Below are 19,386 nucleotides of genomic sequence, written 5' to 3'. Positions count from 1 at the left end.
GAACACACACACAAGGGACTGAAGCCCAGCGCCTGTGCTGGATTTGCACAAACCAAAGAAAAATGAACACCTGAGTAGAAAACTCAGGCTACTGAATATCCATACTCAGGCTACACACATACACGTACATACCTCACTGTTTACCATGTGCACTCATGTTTTCTACGAAAACACAATCTATTTTATTTACTTATGCTAATCTTAATAGGTCCTTAATTTAAAACTACAGAAAAAGAGCAACCTTTGTAAAGAACAGAAAATTAATTTTCCTGCACTTCACTTTCTCAGTTTTAACTGGAAAAATAATTGCTATATTAAAAATACACACTTGGAGAACACTTGTTCAGAAAATATGCAATCCTGCATTCAAAGTTAAAAACTGGTATTCTTGGGGAAAGAATGACAAGAAATATAACTTATAGTACAAAATTCATTTATATTTTAGTTAATTAGAAACTGAAAGGATTGGTTGTTTTGATAAATTGGATTTTCTAGCTGATAGTTTTATGACATCACTTTTTCCTTTCAACTGAGATACTGGAATCTTTTTAGAATTAAAAATATCACAGATAAAAGTTCTTCATATGTGCCAATTACTGCACTAAGTGTTTCTCATTCATTATTTTTTTGAATCCTCAGACTATGCCCATTGGCGGGGGATACTCCCTGCCCATTTTACATGGGTGGAAACTGAGGGTGAGAAAAATTGTAGATAATGGCCAGGGTCAAAAACCAGAAAAAAATCTGGCCAGGATTTGGACCCACTTAAGTCTTACTCCAAATCCAAGTGATCAACCAATATACACATTCTATTTTTATGCTTGAGAAAATAAAGTACATATTGGACAAAACTAAATAGCAATTATGTTGAAACAGGAATTCTCAGTATCAATTTTAGTCAGGTGCACAAACCCTATGAGACCAGGATAAAGTAGCTGCTTTAGAGACTAACCCTGTTAAGGGTCTCTTTATTAGCCTTCTCTTTCTTTTTAAAGTGAAGGAAAACTTAAACTGATGGCTGCCAGATGGGAACGGGGATTGAGTGAAAAGGTAAAAGGATTAAAAAATACAAAATGACAGTTACAAAATAGTCATATGGATGTAAAATGTAACATAAAAAATCTCATCATTAATACTGTAATAACTAGGTATAGTGTCAAGTGGGTTATCAGGGTGGGGGATCACTTTGTAAATTGTATAATTGTATAACCACTATGTTGTACACCTTAAGCTAATTTAATATTGAGTATCAACTGTAATTCAAAATTAAAAAAAAAAAGTGAAGAAAAACTTTTGAATTGATGTTCTACTATATTTTCATCGACTAATCAGAATTTAAACTTTTTCTAAGAAATTAATTTCAAAAAAGATAAACAATAAAAGTAGCTAAAATGCTAAGTAAGTCAACGAAGTATTAACTTTGTGCTATGTTCCAAGCTCCGTGTTGGGCATTGTTACATGGCTGACATACTACACACTGACAAGACACAGGGAACCCTGACCCTCACAAAACTTACAGTCTTATGGGAGGGTCAAACAATTACAATGCAGCGTAAGTACTATAACAGATGTTATGGCAGAATGAACTGAGATGACAAGCAAGGTCCCTGAAGCTACTAGTATCTAAACCAACAGCTGAATAATAAGAGTTAATTGGATTAATAAGAGAGGTGGGAGAAAATAATCTGGGCTGAAAGAATAGTTAGCAAAGGCTAGGAAACAAGATGGCACATTTAAGTAAAAAATAAGTTGCTACTAGCTGAAAATAATGGGTTGTGGTGACAATAACCTTGTAAGTCACAATAAAAAATCTATAGAGGATTTTCATCCCTAAGAACAACTGTATACTTAAACAGCTTTTGCATAGGGGACTGACATCAGTGTGTTTCAGAAACATCACTCTCACTGCTGCCTAGAAAATGGTTTAAAGGGACCTAAAGGAACAGAAATAACGGTGGCCTTGAATTAGACAGTGGCAGTGGGCATGGAGGAAAGTAGATAGATCTGACATATAGTTAGAAATTAGAATCCTCAGAGGACTTCAGGCCAAGATGGAGGCCTAGACTGACACGCTCCGTCTCCCTCAACAACTAAGAAGGAATACAACTACCGCAAAACCAGAAATAACCAGAAGTTCCAGAACATAAAGCTACATGGAAGTCCAACATCTGAAGTTGTAAACAAGTGGTGCTTGTTCGGACGGGTAGAAGGGGCAAAACCGGGACGGAGAGGTCAAGCAGTGCTGGCGGCGGCAGTTGCAGGGACAGTGGCGGGACGGCAGTAAGCACAGACACCCATATTTAAGGGGAGGTGAGAAGTGCCTGGGGAGCACCCCCGCCTGTAGATCAAACCCGTCAGCTCACAAGTCAAACTCCAGGGAAGGCAGAACCCCATTGACTCAGACTGTGAGGCCCAGAGGGCATGGGGACAGAGGAGAAGGCTCCCCCATCTCTCAGCGAAGACTGAACGGCAGGAATCCATCTTGGACACCCTCCCCCACACAAAACGCCATAGCATGGTAAGAAGATTTGCCTGATAGTGCAAGTGCACGGGGGTCCGCCTCCAATAGCATAAGAGGTGTGACAGCCCCGCCCAGGAAGCAAAGGTAAACAGAAAATTGTCAGGATGGCACAGATCATGATAGAGATCCCAATAGTGCAGCTGACCAGACAGCAAATATATGATCTATCGGACCAGCAGATAGAAAATCTTTCTGAGGCTCAGTTCAGAGCTATGGTTAGTTATAAGGAAGCTTACAGACCTAACAGCATACCTTAAACAAGACAGGGAAGGAATAAAGGCTAGTCCTGCTGAAATGAATGAAAACACATATGAAATAAGTGGTGAGGGAAGGAAAACCAGGGATCAAATGAACAAATCGGAACACAGGGAAGGAACAAACAGTCAACCAGTGCACAAAAAGGAAACAAAAAATTAGGAAAATGAGGAGAGTCTCAGAAACCTATGGGACAGCTATAAGCGGGTCAACATCCAAATCATAGGGTTGCCAGAAGGTGAAGAAGAAGAACTAGAAATTGAAAAATTATTTGAAAAAATAATGAAGCAGAACTTCCCTAATTTGGGGAAGGAAATAGACTTACAGGTCCAGGAAGCACAGAGAGTTACAAAAAAACTGGACCAAGGGAGAACCATACCAAGACACATTATAAGAAACCTTCAACAAAACAAAAAGGTAACCAATCAAATAGAAGACTTTTGGAAACAATAGTTCTGAAAAATATATAAATAACTCACACAACTCAACAACAAAAACAAAATCCAATTAAAAATGGGCAGAGGACCTGAACAGACCCTTCTCTCAAGAAGTCATACAAATGGCCAAGAGATATATGAAAAGATGCTCAACTTCACTATTAGGAGAATGCAAATCAAAACCACAATGGAGATACCACCTCACACCTGTTAGAATGGTTATTATCAACAAAATGAGTAACAGCGAGTGTTGAAGAGGTTATGGAGAAAAAGGAACTCTAATTCACTGTTGGTGGAGTGTGAACTGATATAGCCACTATAAAAAACAGTATGGAGGCCTCACTTAATCCTGTCTGCATGGCTGCCTCCTGAGACTCAACGGTTTGGCTGAACTAAGTGGCTGGGTTGGTGAAGAATGGGGTGGTCTGTGGTCTTCACTTTAAAACTGGTTTCTTTTTTCTATCCTAATGGCTTGGACACAAAGGACCCAGAGGTCTGAGAGGGGGTAAACCTAAAATATTTCCCTCAGCCCAAACTAAGTATAGTGGGCAAAAGGGTTTTGGACAGGTATGACGTGTCTTGCACACCTTCCTCCAAAGAAGCCCTTTTCTCCCTAATGTGAGACACTGAAAACTTAATACCTGCCTTTTGTCATCTAGTGGTTATGGATTGAATGATGCCTTTTAACGCTGTTGCCAAATCTGTTGCCCCCAGAACACAACAAGGATGCCAGCCTGTTAAACCAAGCACACCATTGTCTGGGGACAGCCAACTGACCTGGAGTCTGCAAGATCCTTCCCCATGAGGGAAGGCCACCCTCCCTCCCCTCCACACCCCCACTCTTATTAGGGATTTCTGGACTCAAGGGTAGGTAGGACAACGACCATGCCCAGCTTGAAGCAGCTAGAGGAGCTTGAGACCTTCGCCCATTGTCCTTTATAAGATTATAAAGGGTCTTAAGTCTGAGAGGAGGGGGTTGTTATTTTTTATTGTTATAAAAAAATTTACTGGTTAATGAATTTTTTTAAAAGAATAATATAGGAAAGAGTGAAGCCAGAGAACTTGTATGCACGAACCATGGACATGAACTAAGTGGGGTGGGAATGCTGGGGGACAGGGGGGTACTGGGAAGAGGGGAGCAAAGGGGAAAAAATTGGAACTCTTGTAGCAATATAATCAATAAAATATACTTAAAAAAAAAAACAGTATGGAGGCTTCTGAAAAAAATTAAGACTACAGTTACCATATGACCCAGCAACCCCTCTTTAGGTGTGTAACCAAAAAATTTAAAAACATTCCTCCCTTTTTTTTAAAAGCTCTTATTTATTTTTAGAGAGAAGGGAAAGGAGGGAGAAAGAGAGGGAGAGAAATAGCAATATGTGATTGCCTCCCCCATGACCTAGCTGGGGACCTGGCCTGCAACCCAGGCATGTGCCCTTACTGGAAATTGAACCAGTGACCTTTTAGTTCTCAAGCCAGCACTCAATCCACTGAGCCACACCAGCCAGGGCAAAAACATTTATTCTTAAAGATATATGCGCCACTATGTTCACTGCGGTATTAGTCACAGTGGCCAGGATATGGAAACAACCTAAGTGTCCTTTAATGTATGACTAGATACGGAAGATGTGATACGTATATACAATGAAATTTTACTGTCATAAGAGAGGATGAAATACTTCTATTTGTGACAATACAGAGGGATCTTAAGAGTATCATGCTAAGCAATGTCAGGCAGGAAAGGACAAGAACCATATGATTTCACTCGTGTGTGATATAACACAGAAAGTAACAAATAAAACAAACAAAAAAACTCATAGACACAGAGAGCAGTATAGTGGTCACCAGACAGAAGGGAGGTGTTAGGAGGATTAAAAGGATAAAAGGGGTCAAATATATGGTGACAGGAGATTTGAATTTTGTTGGTAAACACATGATACAATATATAGATAATGTATTTAGAATTGTACACTTAAAACATATAATCTTATTAACCAAAGTCACACCAATAAATGTAACTTTTTAAGAATGAGTAACACAACAAAGTATTATGGCTATCAGAAAAGTCACAAATAACCTTTAACTCATGAGTCCCACTCTCCAACCTTACCCATGACTAAATTTAAACCAGTCCTGTAAGAAATCTCCCCTTTGAGAAATATTAAGAACTTTTCATGCATATTATTAAATCTCTCAGATGTCCTCTAAAATATAACATACTTTGCTCTTATCCAGTTTTCCTTAGGGTGTTGAATGGTTTGACCATTTATCATAACACATTAGTCACTGAGTGTGCACATCACAAGATATTACGAGTATTTCTGACATTCCAATTAGTCTCCCCGGTATCATATGAGATAGAATGTTAAGCACAAGAGCAATAGCAGTTAAACTGAAATACTATAAATAAAAGAAGAACAGACTTCAGGTCAAGATGGAAGCGTAGGTAGGCACACTTGGCCTCCCTGCGCAACCATAGAAGGATTACAAAAAACACCCAGAACTGCCAGAAAATCAAACTGTATGGAAGTCCGACAACCTAGGATTTAAAGAAGCTATATTCATTCAGCAGGGAGGGGTGGAGACGGGGAGCTGGGAAAGAGAGGACGCAGTATGGCAGCAGCGAGGCATAGCGGCAGCTGGCAGAATGGAAAGTCCCACATTCAGGTGTGGTAGATAAAAAATCAGGAGGGACACCTTAGGGGTGAGTAATCCCAGCCCCAGGCCAGACCACACAGCCCAGGATTCCAGTGATGGGAAAATAAGTCTCAACTTCTGGCTGTAAAAACCAGTGGGGATTGGGGTGGTGGAAGAAACTGCTAGTCTCTCAGGAGAGTCCATTTAAAGGGCCCTCACGGTCCTAAAACATATGAAAACTCACACATTCTAGGAACCACCACCAGGGCAAAGCCAGAAGGGCACCAGTTGCATATGGGAAAGGGGTGAAGTGACCAGAAATGAGGCAGGCGCTGAGCAAGGCTACAGCAGCCAGGCAGTGGCACTGTCCCCTCTCCAATCCCTCCCACCTATAAAGAGCCACAAAGCTGTGACGTGGGTTGCCCCGCCCTGGCGAATACCTAAGCTCCGCCCCATACAACTTAATAGGTGCACCAAGACAGGGAGTCAAAGTAGCTCTATTTAATATAGAGAAACAAACACAGGGAGGCTGCCAAATTAAGGAGACAAAAAAATATGGCCCACATAAAAGAACAGAACAAAAGCCCAGAAAAAGAACTACACAAAATGGAGATATCCAAAACACTGGTGATAAGGATGCTCAGAGAACTTACTGAGTACGGCAAAAGCATTAAGGGAAGAAATGAAGGCTACACTAAGTGAAATAAAGAAGAATCCACAGGGAACCCACAGTGAAGGGAAGGAAGCTGAGGTTTAAATCAATGATTTGGAATATCAAGAAGAAATAAACATTCAACCAGAACAGAATGAAGAAACAAGAATTCAAAAAAAGGAGAATAGAATAAGAAGACTCTGGGACATCTCCAAAAGTGCTAACATCAGAATCATAAGGATGCAAGAAGGAGAAGAGGAAGAGCAAGCAATTGAAAACTTACTTGAAAAAATAATGAAAGAAAACTTCCCTAGTTTGGCAAAAGAAATACACATAAAGTCCAGGAAGCAAAGAGAGTCCCAAACAAGTTGGACCCAAAGAAGACCACACCAAGACACATCACAATTAAAATGTCAAAGGTTAAAGATAAAGAGAGAATCGTAAAAGCAGCAAGAGTAAGGCAGAGAGTTACCTACAATGGAGTTCCTAAAAGACTATCAGCTGATTTCTCAAAAGAAACTGCAGGCAAGAAAGTGCTGGCAAAGAGTATTTAATGTGATGAAAAGCAAGGGCCTACAACCAAGATTACTCTATCCAGCAAAGCTATTAGTTAGAATGGAAGGGCAGATAGTGTTTCCCAAACAACGTAAAGCTAAAGGAGTTCATCATCACCAAGCCCTTATTATATGAAATGTAAAGGGACTTATTTAAGAAAAAGAAGAAGATCAAAACTATGAACATTATTAAAATGACAACTCATGATGATCAACAAGTGAATCTATAAAACAAAACAAAAATAAAATAAGCAAACAACTAGAATAGAAACAGAATCATAACTATGCAGACCATGTGGAGGCTTATCAGCATGGAGTGTGGGGGAGAGAGAGAAAGGGGGAAAAGGTACAGGGATTAAGAAGCATAACTGGTAGGTACAAAATAGACAGGGGGAAGTTAAGAAGAGTATAGGAAAGGGAGAAGCCAAAGAAATTATATGCACAACGCATGGATATGAACTATCTGGGGGAGGGGGCTGCTAGAGGGAAGAGAGGAGGGTACTGGGTGGAGGGCGGCAAAGGGGGAAAAATTGGGATAAATGTAATAGCATAATCAATAGAATATACTTTCAAAAAAAAAGAAAAGAAAATAGAAAACTATAAATGGAAACACTGATTTTCAAGTCCTGGTCAAACCACTCAGTAGTGGTGTGATGTTGGGCAAGTCACCTTAACCTCCTTTCCCCAGCTGTTGTGAAAACTGAAATAATCACATGATAGCACTTGATAAGCTGAAAGCATTATAAGAATATAAGAATTACATAAGATTATAGCTAAATATATAACACTTTAGAAGTTGCTGGCACAGAGCTTAGGAAGAATGATAACTGATGTCTAAATCAACTTACAATAGGAGAGCCCAGCATACACAGATGCCATGTGACACTGACTTCCTTGGAAGAAATGTTGCTGTCATAGCCAATGAGACACATCACAATCTCTCCTCAAGTGATTATTTAACTATCCATTAATTAAATAAGTCTCTTGGGCAAATTTAAGCCTGACAGGAATACCCTATGGCTAGACATAATTAATGCATGGGGGAAATAAAATACAGCAAAATTTAAAATTAGACTTTATTTATACCCTATTACAAAAAGTAATTATTTATTAATTTGAAACAGGTCCTTGACTACTGGTGTTAGTAGATAAAAACGTTAGGAAAACCCTGGATCAGCCAAGAAATGCAGTAAAAGTAGATTCAAATTCTTAAAGACCATTTGTTAATCACAACAAAAGCCTACTTAGTCCTGACCGTTGTGAAACAGTTGGCTGGGCGTTGTCCCACAAAGCGAAAGGTTGCCAGTTTAATTCCTGGTCAGGGCACATGCCTGGGTTGCAGGATCAGTCCCTGGTCAGCAGGGCACATAGGAGAGGCAACCGATTGATGTTTCTCTCTCACATTGATGTTGCTCTCCCTCTCTTTCTCCCTGACTTCCCCTTTCTCTAAAAATAAATAAAATCTTTAAAAAGTAAAAAATAAAAATGAATAAAATACTTTTTAAAAATCTACTTAAAAAAGTGCAAAACTACACAAATTCAGTACTCTATTTTTAAGCCTAGAGGGAAAAGAAAATACACAAAGAAGCATGTTAGAAGAGTTCTCTGCTGGAATGAAATGCTAAGAAGCAACATTCTATAAACATCACAGATGTATAATAGTGGTAGGTTAATTCAAATGTCAATTAAAGCTCTGAGCCATTTCCAGAATCCAAAAAGTATATGCCTAGGATAGTTAGAAAGACAAACTTTTAAAATAAATGTCAAATAAATTATTTAATCCTCAAAAAACTCAATACGCACAGATAATGATCAGGATCAAATTTGGCCATCTCAGCAGCCAGGCGTTTCTGCCTTCGTTCAGCTGCAGGAGTGAAATCTGGATCCTTAATATCAATGATGTCACTGAATTCATCCTAAGGATACAAAGAAAAAATAATAGTTTTCTCTTATTTTAGCACTCACAAATCTAATTTTGCACAAAATGCCAAAACACAGGAAGAGGCTAATTGATCAGTAAGCCATGATGCTGACATTTAGATACAAGTCCAGCAAATATTTATTGAACACTTACTACTTGCCAGGCCTTGTTGGAAGTTTTCACATAAATTATCTAATTTAATCCTTACAACAAACCTTTTAAGATATATTAAGGCTATTAAAGTTTAACATAAAAAAACAAAAGAGAATAAAGCCCTGCAAGCAAGCAGGAACATTTAATTGTCCCTTATTACCCCATTTACTCCTACAGATTTGAAAGTTATTAAAAGCATGTTGAAATAAATTTCTAGACTCTAGAGGAAGCTATTCCTACCCTGGGTGCCATGTCAGCAAACCAAAACTTAAATGATAACTTTCAGGTCCCTATAGATATTCTGCTTTACCAGAAACGCAGTATATTCATTCAGTCAGCCAATCCCCAGACGCAAGACAATTCTGCACTCTAATTAGTTTCTTATCCCTTCCAGCCCCAAACAAGGTTGACTTTGCGGTCCCCCACCAATCAGGTGTTTTCTGTTTTTTTCTTCCTAGTTCTTTATTCTTTATCCTATAAAATTCTTGCCTTCCATCCATGTTGCAGTTCTCCAAATGAAGACTATCGATTTCATGAAATGTTAACATTGTTTGTATCTCTTAAATTGCCTTCTTTAATAATTTTTTAACAAACACAATGGTTTGAATATCAGTCATCTATACATAGACTTCCCATTTGTTTCTTCCATGGTCTAGCTCAGCACTGCATAAAACTTACACACAAAACTATACATTCTACTTTATGAACATATTCATTAATTTTATGAGCAACTTTGATGTATATGACTTTCCATTTGAAAAATTAAAAATCTGTCTACGGCCATATCACCCTGAACGCGCCCGATCTCGTCTGAAAAATTAAAAATCTAATCCTGATATTCAACTTTACTGTAACCATCTTCACCTAGACTTATACATATTGATACGTATATAGCATGTTTCCAAAGGCAAAACCTACAGAAAACAGGCATATTTAGGGAAACTGCCGAGGATACCATATGGTCTTTTTTCTTTTCATCGGAATTTTGAAGTAAAGAAACCTATACCATACAATATTCCTAAAACTATCTTTTTTCTTTCTCCAACCTCCCATTTTTATTACTAACCCCTAAATATAGAAATTAGAAAAAGCTTAAAGAATATTAGTGAAAAGAAATCAAGAGAAATAATTTGGTATAGAGTTGTACAGCAAACTATTAAATCAGGTTTGTCAAGTGGAATGACAGGTTAGTGCTCAATAATTGGCTTCAAGTCCACTGCTATAAGGCAAAATCACTACAATGAAATGAGCTAAGCTGAATTAGCTAGGTAGAAACTAGGTGGCAGAATCCCCACATAATCAAAATTTCTGCATAATAAAAAAATCTCTCATCCCTACTCCAATCCACTTAGTTTACGTAGTATCTACAACATTTAATCTAAGCACATTTTAATACAATATAAGGGCCTAGGGACCTTTTTAGAAGTTACATCCAGAACATTTTAATACTTCTAAACAAACATTCTAAGCAAAAACCAAGTTACTGGCTGTCCCCAAACTCATAAAAATGTGTATTCTAAAAGCTCTTTTGCAATTTACTTTCTGGAAACTTAGAATGCATTTTCCTATAGAAATGCTATTATAAATAGTAGTTAGTTTCTCAGGGTAAGCTACAAATTTATTCAACCCATAATAAACTTGAAATATTGTACTCAAGATAAAATTATTTAACAAGCACTCAGCAATGTTTCCATAGGAAAACACTTTCAAAGTTCCAGTTTAATCCATCAGAAACCCCTCTTCCCTAGCAGTGCAACCTAGAATCTTCCTCTCTTCCTAACCTTTCTCATCTGCTGGAAATTAGCTCCTCCAAACAGAGAGCAGGAAAGGGCACTGATGTAGGACTTGGGGGAGATAAATTATACTGTACCTGCAGGACTTACCTCAGCTAGATAAATACTATGAGTCATTTCCTGCCCATGGAACCTATGCCTCTCTCCCCAGAATTCCTGAGTTACCACTTTATTTCCTTCTAGCCTAGCCCCAAGGAGTTCTCTGTGCGCATGTGCGCACACACCCACACACACTTCTGAAACAACCTGAAGTACAATAAGCATGACTTTGAAGTTAGACAAAGCTGGATTATTTTACTTATTTATTTTTATTAAATGTATTGGGGTGACATTAGTTAATAGGATCATATAGGTTTCAAGTATACATTTCTATCATATCTGTATTTTGCATTGTGTGCCCACCACCCAAAGTCAAACCATCTTCTGTCACCATATATTTGGCCCTCTACCCACAACCACCCAATTTTTTTTTGAATTTTTTAATAAGTATAGTTGATATAAATTTTTATATTATTGGTTGTATTAGTTTCAGGTGTACAATATTGTGATTCAACATTTTTATACCTTAAAATGTAGTTATCCCACAACTTCTAGTAATCATCTGTCACCATGCTAACTTATTACTGACTACATTCCCCTTTACCTTTTTCACCCATTTCCCCACCCCTCCCCCTGTAACCATCTCTTTGGTCTCTTTTTATATGAGTCAGACAGAGAATGACAAATACTATACAGTTTCACTTATATGTGGGATCTAAAAAAACACAATAAACAAACAAAACAAAATAAAAACAGACAAACCTGCATTTAAAACCCAGCTCCAGTCTAACTGTGCAACCTCTTGAACCTCTCAGCTTCCTTACTATAAATATGAGTCTAGTGACTCCATCATAGACTAGGTATTAGTTTCCACCTGCTGCTGTAAGAAATTACCAGACAATGAGTGGCTTAACACAACATATTTATTTCTCTGATAGCTCTGAAGATCAGAAGTCCAAAGTCTAGTTCCTTTTTGGAGATTCCAGGGGAGAATCTGTTCTTTGTCGTTCCCTTGTTAGAGGCAGGCTGTGCTCATCCTGGGCTCATTGCCCCACATCACAGTGCCTTTCCTCCCTCAGCTTCCAACATAATTTGGCCTTATCTTTTTCACTGTGACTCTCTTACTTACTTCTTATAAAGGATTATATGATTAGACTGTGTCCACCTGGAAAATCCACTATGATCTCCCTGTCTAAAGACCTTTAACTTAATTACATCTGTGAAGTACCTTCTGCCATGTAAGATAACATATTTACATGTACTTGGCATTAGCATGTGGACATTTGGGGAGGGGGGTGATACAGATCATTCTGTCTACCACAGGCTACTGTGAAGATTCAAATAAATCAAGTACAGGGCTTGGTACATGATACATTCAATTATGCCAGTTTCCTTTTTCTCAGTCTCCCTATTGCACTGCTGTTCCCAGTAACTGGCTGACTTCCCACCAAGAGTACATGTCCTCCCTCCCCTTCAGTTTTCCTCACTTGCTAGTAGCAATAAGAAGATCGGGATTAAAATGTCCTACTTCATTATTTTACCTAGACCAGATATAGCATTATAAATAGTGTATAATCTATGAATCTTTGTAGATAAATCTACATTTCAGAGGACTGAAGTAATCCCAGGCATTTTAAAACACTAATAGCACTGAGAATAAATTCAGCCTTTTACCACACAGCTAAAAGCTTTGTATAATCAAGCCCCCATCTTGCTCTTCATACTCATCTCCTATCTTCCCCTAAACCACATAGCAGACTTATTTCCATTTCTAGAACTCTGAGCCTTTGCACTTACAGTTAAGTATCCTTCTCATCATTATTCAGTGCAAATGTCACTTTCCCAAATGGGTCTTCCCTATACGCCTTAGTCAAAGTATTTAGCACCCTGCAGGTTCTCACATCACCCATCCTTTTCGTTCACTTGTCACTTTCTGAAATTATTTTGTTTATTTGTTGTTTCATGATTACAATCTATCTCCCCAACAGAATATTCCATGAAGGCAAGGGACTGGTTTATCTTCTTCCTCATGATATCCCCAGCACTGTGCCTGGCGTTCAGTATTAAATCATTCAGCAAATAGTGCATGAGGGCCTGCTCTGGTTTACACTCTTCTGGATGCTAAAGATCCAGAAATAAAAGCATAGACAACGTCCCTGTTCTTATGGGGATAGTAAATGATAAGAAAGCAGTTATCCTTCCTTCCTTTCTCCTCCTCTCTCCCCTTGCCTCCAGACTCTAAGCCTCGACAAACAGCTATGCAACAGAACATTAACATCCACAGCAAGGCCAGCAAGGCTCATTCTATGTACAATCATATGCAGTGGCAATGTTCAAACTAGACCCTCAAGAAAAATTGGGTCAAACTAAAAGGCAGAGTTAGCTTGTGCTGGAAAAATCTAAGGTATCAATCAATCAAAGAGAAAGAAGAGGACAAGAAAAGTTAAACTACAGTAAGACAAAGGCAATTTAAAAAAAAAAAAAAAAACCCATTTCCAGAGCCACTGTAATTAAAAATATTTAAAGATGGGTACTGCCAAGGAAAGGATGTGTAGGGTTTAAGTCAGGCTTATGTAACTTTCAGCATAGCTGAGGCAGAGGCTATGCAGAGAGATGAAGAACCTTGGGCACATCTGGCCGGTAGATCTGAAAACAATGGCCTCAGGTCCCCAGCGTAGACTAGGGAAGGTCAGGGCCAGCAAGCAAAGTCCTAAGCTGCTGACAGCAGCAGTCCTGGGAGATGGCTGAGTTGGCACACAGAGACTCTAGGGCCAGAGGCGGATTTAACGGCGGGCGCACGGGATGCGCGCCCTGGGCCCCGACTTCTGAAGGGCCCCACTAATTAGTTTGTGGATGTGTACTTGTTTCATTTACGGTTTTAAAAATAGTTTTCTGTGCATATAAATAAATATTTTTATTTCCTGTGTCTTTTTTTTAAGGGGCCCAATATTTTCTTCTGCGCCTGGGGTCTCAACCAACCTTATTATTAACCTCTGTCTAGGACTGTTGTTGCTGGCAGCTGCCACCACCCAGAGCTGTAGTGGAAGCCCTCACTTTGGGCAAAAAAGGCACTTTTTCAAAGGCACCCTAGTGGCTGGCAGCAATTTCAGAAAGGAAAGAAAGAAAGGGAAGAATGCTGAAAGAGAATTTGTTTCAGCAAAAATATTTTTATTTTCTTCTTATCAATATAAAATACAAAGTTCACAAGCAAACCCTGTGTAAATAGTTGGAGGGGGGAAAAAAACATGAAAGGCTATACAACCCCCCATAAAGAGTTAAATTTGTCAATTAATAGAAGATGCCTGGGTATTGGAATTATAGATGTTTTACTTTCTCTGTTATATGGTATTTTTACAATGAGTACATATTGCTTCTATCATCAGAGGAAATAAAGCTATTTTTCTTTTAAGGAAAGAGGCTAAAAATACTAATAAAATATGAGTGGTTAACAAAACCTTACAGATATTTCTCATCCAAAGACAGAGCTAGAGAAGCTCTAAACTTAAGATATAACACTAATTTGGGAAAATGGTTATGCTTCTTAAATACATCCTTTAAGTTAGAAGAGATTCTTTTAGTACTCTTATTTATGCAATAATTGTTTCTTTCAGCTACTTGAGTCACAAGAAAAGGGTCATGTGATTAATCTTCCATGATCACTTGGTTTTTAACTATGTGATATAAATGTCACAAATATAGCATCTGTAAATGCAAAAGAACTCTGCAAGTAATACCAATTATTTAAGATTTTTGTGGTACTATCTCAGAAAACACATCCACTTGAATACCTCAAAGAGAGCAGCCTTTAATTCTTGGTTCACATGATTTTCACAAGTTCTGATATTTCTTCATTGTCATATAGGCCACCAAAGTCCTCAAATTTAATTCATGTAAGATGACATATGTCTACTGGTACTTCCACTGGTGAAATGTGCAACGATGCCAAGATGGAGGAGTAGCACTGTGGAGCTGATGTGCACAAGAGCCCAGTACAGGTCTGGCACAGAGACATTCTTAAGAGCTGTCAGCCACTGCTGTGCAGACATGGGAGATGAATTTCTGTGACCCAAATCCCCTGCAGAAAGCTCAGCTTCAGGATTCAACTCTTTGAAGAGTTTAGAAAAGTAATATGGTAGACATATATACCATAATTTAACACCCTCTAAGAAGCACCCCTTATTCAAATTCATTGTTACTTCTACAGCAAATTGTTTGAATATGAACACTAAATGGGGAAGAAAAACTATTATAAGACTAAAATTAGTTCAGATCAGGTTTTGCCACCAAGTAAAAATTTAAAAAACCATCTTTGTTTCAAAACTTTTTGTGATCCCAATATTATTCACATGGGGTTACAAACCTTTACAACTAGTGGTATTCCTATCAGGTTGGTGCAAAAGTAATGTCCAACTTTTTTTAAAAAGAAAGTTTAGATAGTATTTATTAAACGTGTGCCTCTTCTTATAATTTTTTGATGTCACAGTGACTAATCTACTTTTCAGATTACTGAAGTATTGTTCATAATCATCCGCAATATTTGCACCCATGTTCGTCCCTTCTAAAGACCACATTAGAAATGTTTTACTCTATGAGTTTCTTTAAGGTGCCAATGCGAGTACAGCAGCAAAGTCTATTCAGAGTGTTTATGGGGACAATGCAGTGACTGAAAGAAGTTGCAGGAGATGGTTTTCCTGTTTCTGAAGTCGGGATTTCAGTTTGAAAAATGAGCCATAAGAGGGTCGTCCAAAAAAACTTGATTCCAAAGTGTTGGAAGTTGTTGTCACAGAAAACCCCACCATTACCTCGAGGTAACTTGCAGAACAATTTAACATAGCCCTACAACTGTGCTATGCCAACTGAAAAGGATCAGAAAGGTTTCAGTGGTTGGAAAATGGGTGGCACACGAACTGTCTCCAGAGAATCTGCAACAGTGTGTTGCTTGTTGTGAATCACTGCTTTCGCGACACCTTCAGGCACCATTTTTAGGTAGGCTTGTTACAGGTGCTGAGAAGCGGATCCTTTACCATAATGTTAAATGCCGTTGATCGTGGATCAGTCGAGGAGGAAGAAGAGTTCAATAACCAAGAGGAGGACTTCATCTAAAGATCATGTTGAGTGTATGGTGGGATATGAAAGGAATTGTCTATTATGAACTGTTAGACAACAATCAATTACTGCTAATCTTTACTATGAACAACTTCGTTGTTTGAAAGCAGCTTTGAACCAAAAGCTACCCTCCTTAGTCAACAAAAAGGGTATCTATCATCTTCCATCACGATGCTCGTTCTCTCCCAGCTCGACTCACCAAAACTTTCTTGAAAGAGCTTGGTTGGGAAATATAGCTTCATCCTCCATATTCTCCTGACCTTGCTCCTTCTGATTATCACTTGTTTCGGGAACTACAGAACCATTTTGATGGTCTTAGATTGACATCAAAAGAAGAGGTTGAAAATGAGTTGGGTTCATATTTTGTATCAAAAGCTAAAGAATTTTACAAGCATGGCACTTATAAGCTAATTGACAGAAGGAATGAGGTTCTAGAACGCAAAGGAGGTTATGTTAACAAATAAATATTTTCATAATCATGGGCTTTTTCATTTTTTAAAACAGACCTCAAAATCAGACATTATTTTTGCACCAACCTTATATTTATAGCACCCCTTAGAATTCTGTCATATGCATGATTTTTCTTCCCCTACATTGAGGGAAATAGGCATTCAAATTGTTTAGAATAGCAATGATCACTGCATTAAAATCTGAAGAAGTTTAATGATTTTAAACAATTGAGCTAAATGCTAGAAATACAAAAATTTAATTCAATAGTTCATTCCTGCTGGAACACAGAGGAAGGTAACCAGAAAGGGACACACAGGGGCTTCATGTATGCTGGTTATGTTTTATCTTTTAAGCTGGGTGATGGGTATCTAGAGATTTGATACATTAGTTAAGACATTCAGAAAGATATAAAGAATACCTTTTTTCCTTAAATCAACCTAAATTACTTATTTAGTAAACATTTTAATAGACATGAGAACTTCTGAATTAACAGAGATTTAGCTAAGGTTCACACTATGGCATCCCTGGATCTGCTCAGCATTCTGACAGAAATCCTTTTCAAGGGTCTTGCCTCAGCAGCAGCAGCAATTAAGAAACCAGGTTCCCTGGCCGCAGAAAGCACTTTCAATCCAAATGTACAATGTGAACTTATACTGCATGACTTTTATATTCATTCATTAATAGCTTTAGAAAGGCAAGCTGAAAACAGACTGACCACAAACTAGCTCTCAGCCAAACAACTGAGATCCATCACTGTATGTTTTCTGCTGTAGACAAAACTGACTCTATTCTTACTTCTCAGAGATGACCAAGGAATATAATTAGGGAGAGAGAATAAAGGGGAAATCATGATTAAGCAAAGTGTCTCAGGTTTTTGAAAGAAAATTTCATCAGCATTATTTGGTCCTAAGTAAATCCCAATATTGTTCCCTTTAAGGAATCTTGAGAACATTTCGTATTTTTGAGGGGCAGAGGTCTTACTAGCATCTTCTAGTTGTTTTCAAAAAGTTTACACAATGTAGCATCTCTTAAAATTTCTAAATGCCCTTATAAAGAGGTGAACAAAGTTATCTCTGTTTTACAAAGAGGAGATTAAATTTGCTTTTAATGAAGCAATTGGCTTGGCATCCCAAATCTAAACAGAGGTAGAAGTGGGACTACAACATAGGTCATTTACCTTTCCTTGGTAGACTCAAATATGTCTTACTATAATAAACCACATTCTAAACAGGTTTAACATTCTCTACCCAGACAGAGATGAAGAAGAAAACACAAAAATCAAACAAACAAACAAAAAACTTTATTACTGTTTCTTTTTCATTTTAAAAAGTTAAGACCCTAAGACCCTAAGTTAGTGGTTCACCGACACTTTCATCATATAGCATGCTTGGAATATGTTTTCTATAAAATAACAAAGTAACTTAAAATCTCTCCTCTCCATTTCATTTATTTCAATCTCCCGAGAGAGCCTAAAATAAAGTAGAAATTCCTACACTGTTTGAGGAAGAAAGAGAAAGTGATATCATTCCAGCCTGATATATAATCAGGCTGTAACAAGAGATTACATTTAACCCCCCTCAAGAGTAAGGAGACAAACATGCCTATTGTACATCAAAAACTAAACAATTTGATCAAATAACACAAACTCATTCTCACCAGGAGCATTTATCTATAAGACAGAAGAGACATTAGGCCGTAAGTACATGATTTTTATATAAAACACAAAGCTTTCCAGGAAGTATGAGGGGGGAGGGTCCATTTTGTATTTTAAAAACTGAACGTCTAGAATACTAAATGAAGTGGAGAAAAAATTAACTAAAAGAACGTCTTGTATCTAGAATTGCACTACGACTGGGCAGAGCAGCTAATGTGTCATGTGTGCATACAAAGTGCTGTGTTTTGTGCTCTAAATAGGTTGCCTCCTACAATGTACACAAACTCACAGTATGAGCACAACTGACATTTTAATACCCACATGGTAAAACCTTAGATACCCAGGTCTTTTCAGAAGACAGCATACCTGTAATCGCTGAAATACTCCTGATCGTAGGCCTCCAAATCCATAGTGGCCCTGCGGGTTCAGAGCACTTTCTGATACCTCTTTATAGGGGGACTGTTCAATTTCACAATCAAACTCATCATCATCTTCTACTCCTTCCTCGGAAACCTCAGAAGCACCTAGAGGTGTTAAATATTAATTTTTTAAAACTGAATTTCCTAGGTACAACTTGTGGAAGAAAATACAGAGGAAAAATGACTACCTGTGCTGTACCAAAGAATACAGGAATATGTATATTCTTGACAGCCAATAAAATGGATATAACCCACAGGTCCATCAATGATAGAATGTATAAATAACAAATGCAATGAAAGCAAACAGACCTCAGCCATATATGCATAAACCTCACAAAAATGTTAAGTGAAAGAAGCCAGACCAAAAACAAAAAACAAAAAACACATACTGTATGAAATATAAACACAATCCAAAACCAGGCAAACCTAAGGATAGTCGGTACCTTGGAGAGGAGGAGGGAGAAGTGACTGGGACGAGACACCATGAAGGATTCCAGGATGTTGGAAATGTTCCATTCATTGACTGAGGTGGTGCTCCCTTCATGTAACTCATTGAATCGTACACTTTTAATCTTAGCTCAAGTGGTCAATATTTTGCCATAGACAGAGATGCTGTTTTAATTGGTCCATCATATGACTGACCTCAATGGAGTTCTTTGTCTTTTAATTATATGTTGCCAATGACCTATTATCACATTTTCACATGTCCTCATCTTGTCACCTTAAGTATTTTCTTCAATTTCATATTTGTTATATCCCTTTTCCCCTAGAAATACATAGCATTCCAAATATTCT

General features: G+C 38.0%; 1 protein-coding gene across 3 annotated transcripts in view; it reads right to left on the bottom strand.

The window, feature by feature from the left end:
* The window catches only part of SHQ1 (SHQ1, H/ACA ribonucleoprotein assembly factor), a 192,042-nt gene that overhangs the window by 151,886 nt on the left and 20,770 nt on the right, over positions 1 to 19,386 (bottom strand). For all 3 annotated transcript variants that reach the window (XM_090283827.1, XM_090283825.1, XM_090283826.1), the window contains exons 4-5: positions 18,539 to 18,696; positions 8,860 to 8,972 (exon numbers count right to left, since the gene is read on the bottom strand). In XM_090283827.1, the coding sequence (XP_090139953.1) occupies positions 8,860 to 8,972; positions 18,539 to 18,696 (271 nt within the window). The remainder of the gene's footprint in view (positions 1 to 8,859; positions 8,973 to 18,538; positions 18,697 to 19,386) is intronic.

Source organism: Furipterus horrens, unplaced genomic scaffold, assembly GCF_987537825.1.
Source record: "Furipterus horrens unplaced genomic scaffold, mFurHor1.1.pri manual_scaffold_7, whole genome shotgun sequence".
Taxonomy (NCBI): Eukaryota; Metazoa; Chordata; class Mammalia; order Chiroptera; family Furipteridae; genus Furipterus; species Furipterus horrens.
Note: the sequence above shows the minus strand (reverse complement) of the source record. Positions and strands in the feature narration are given on the sequence as shown.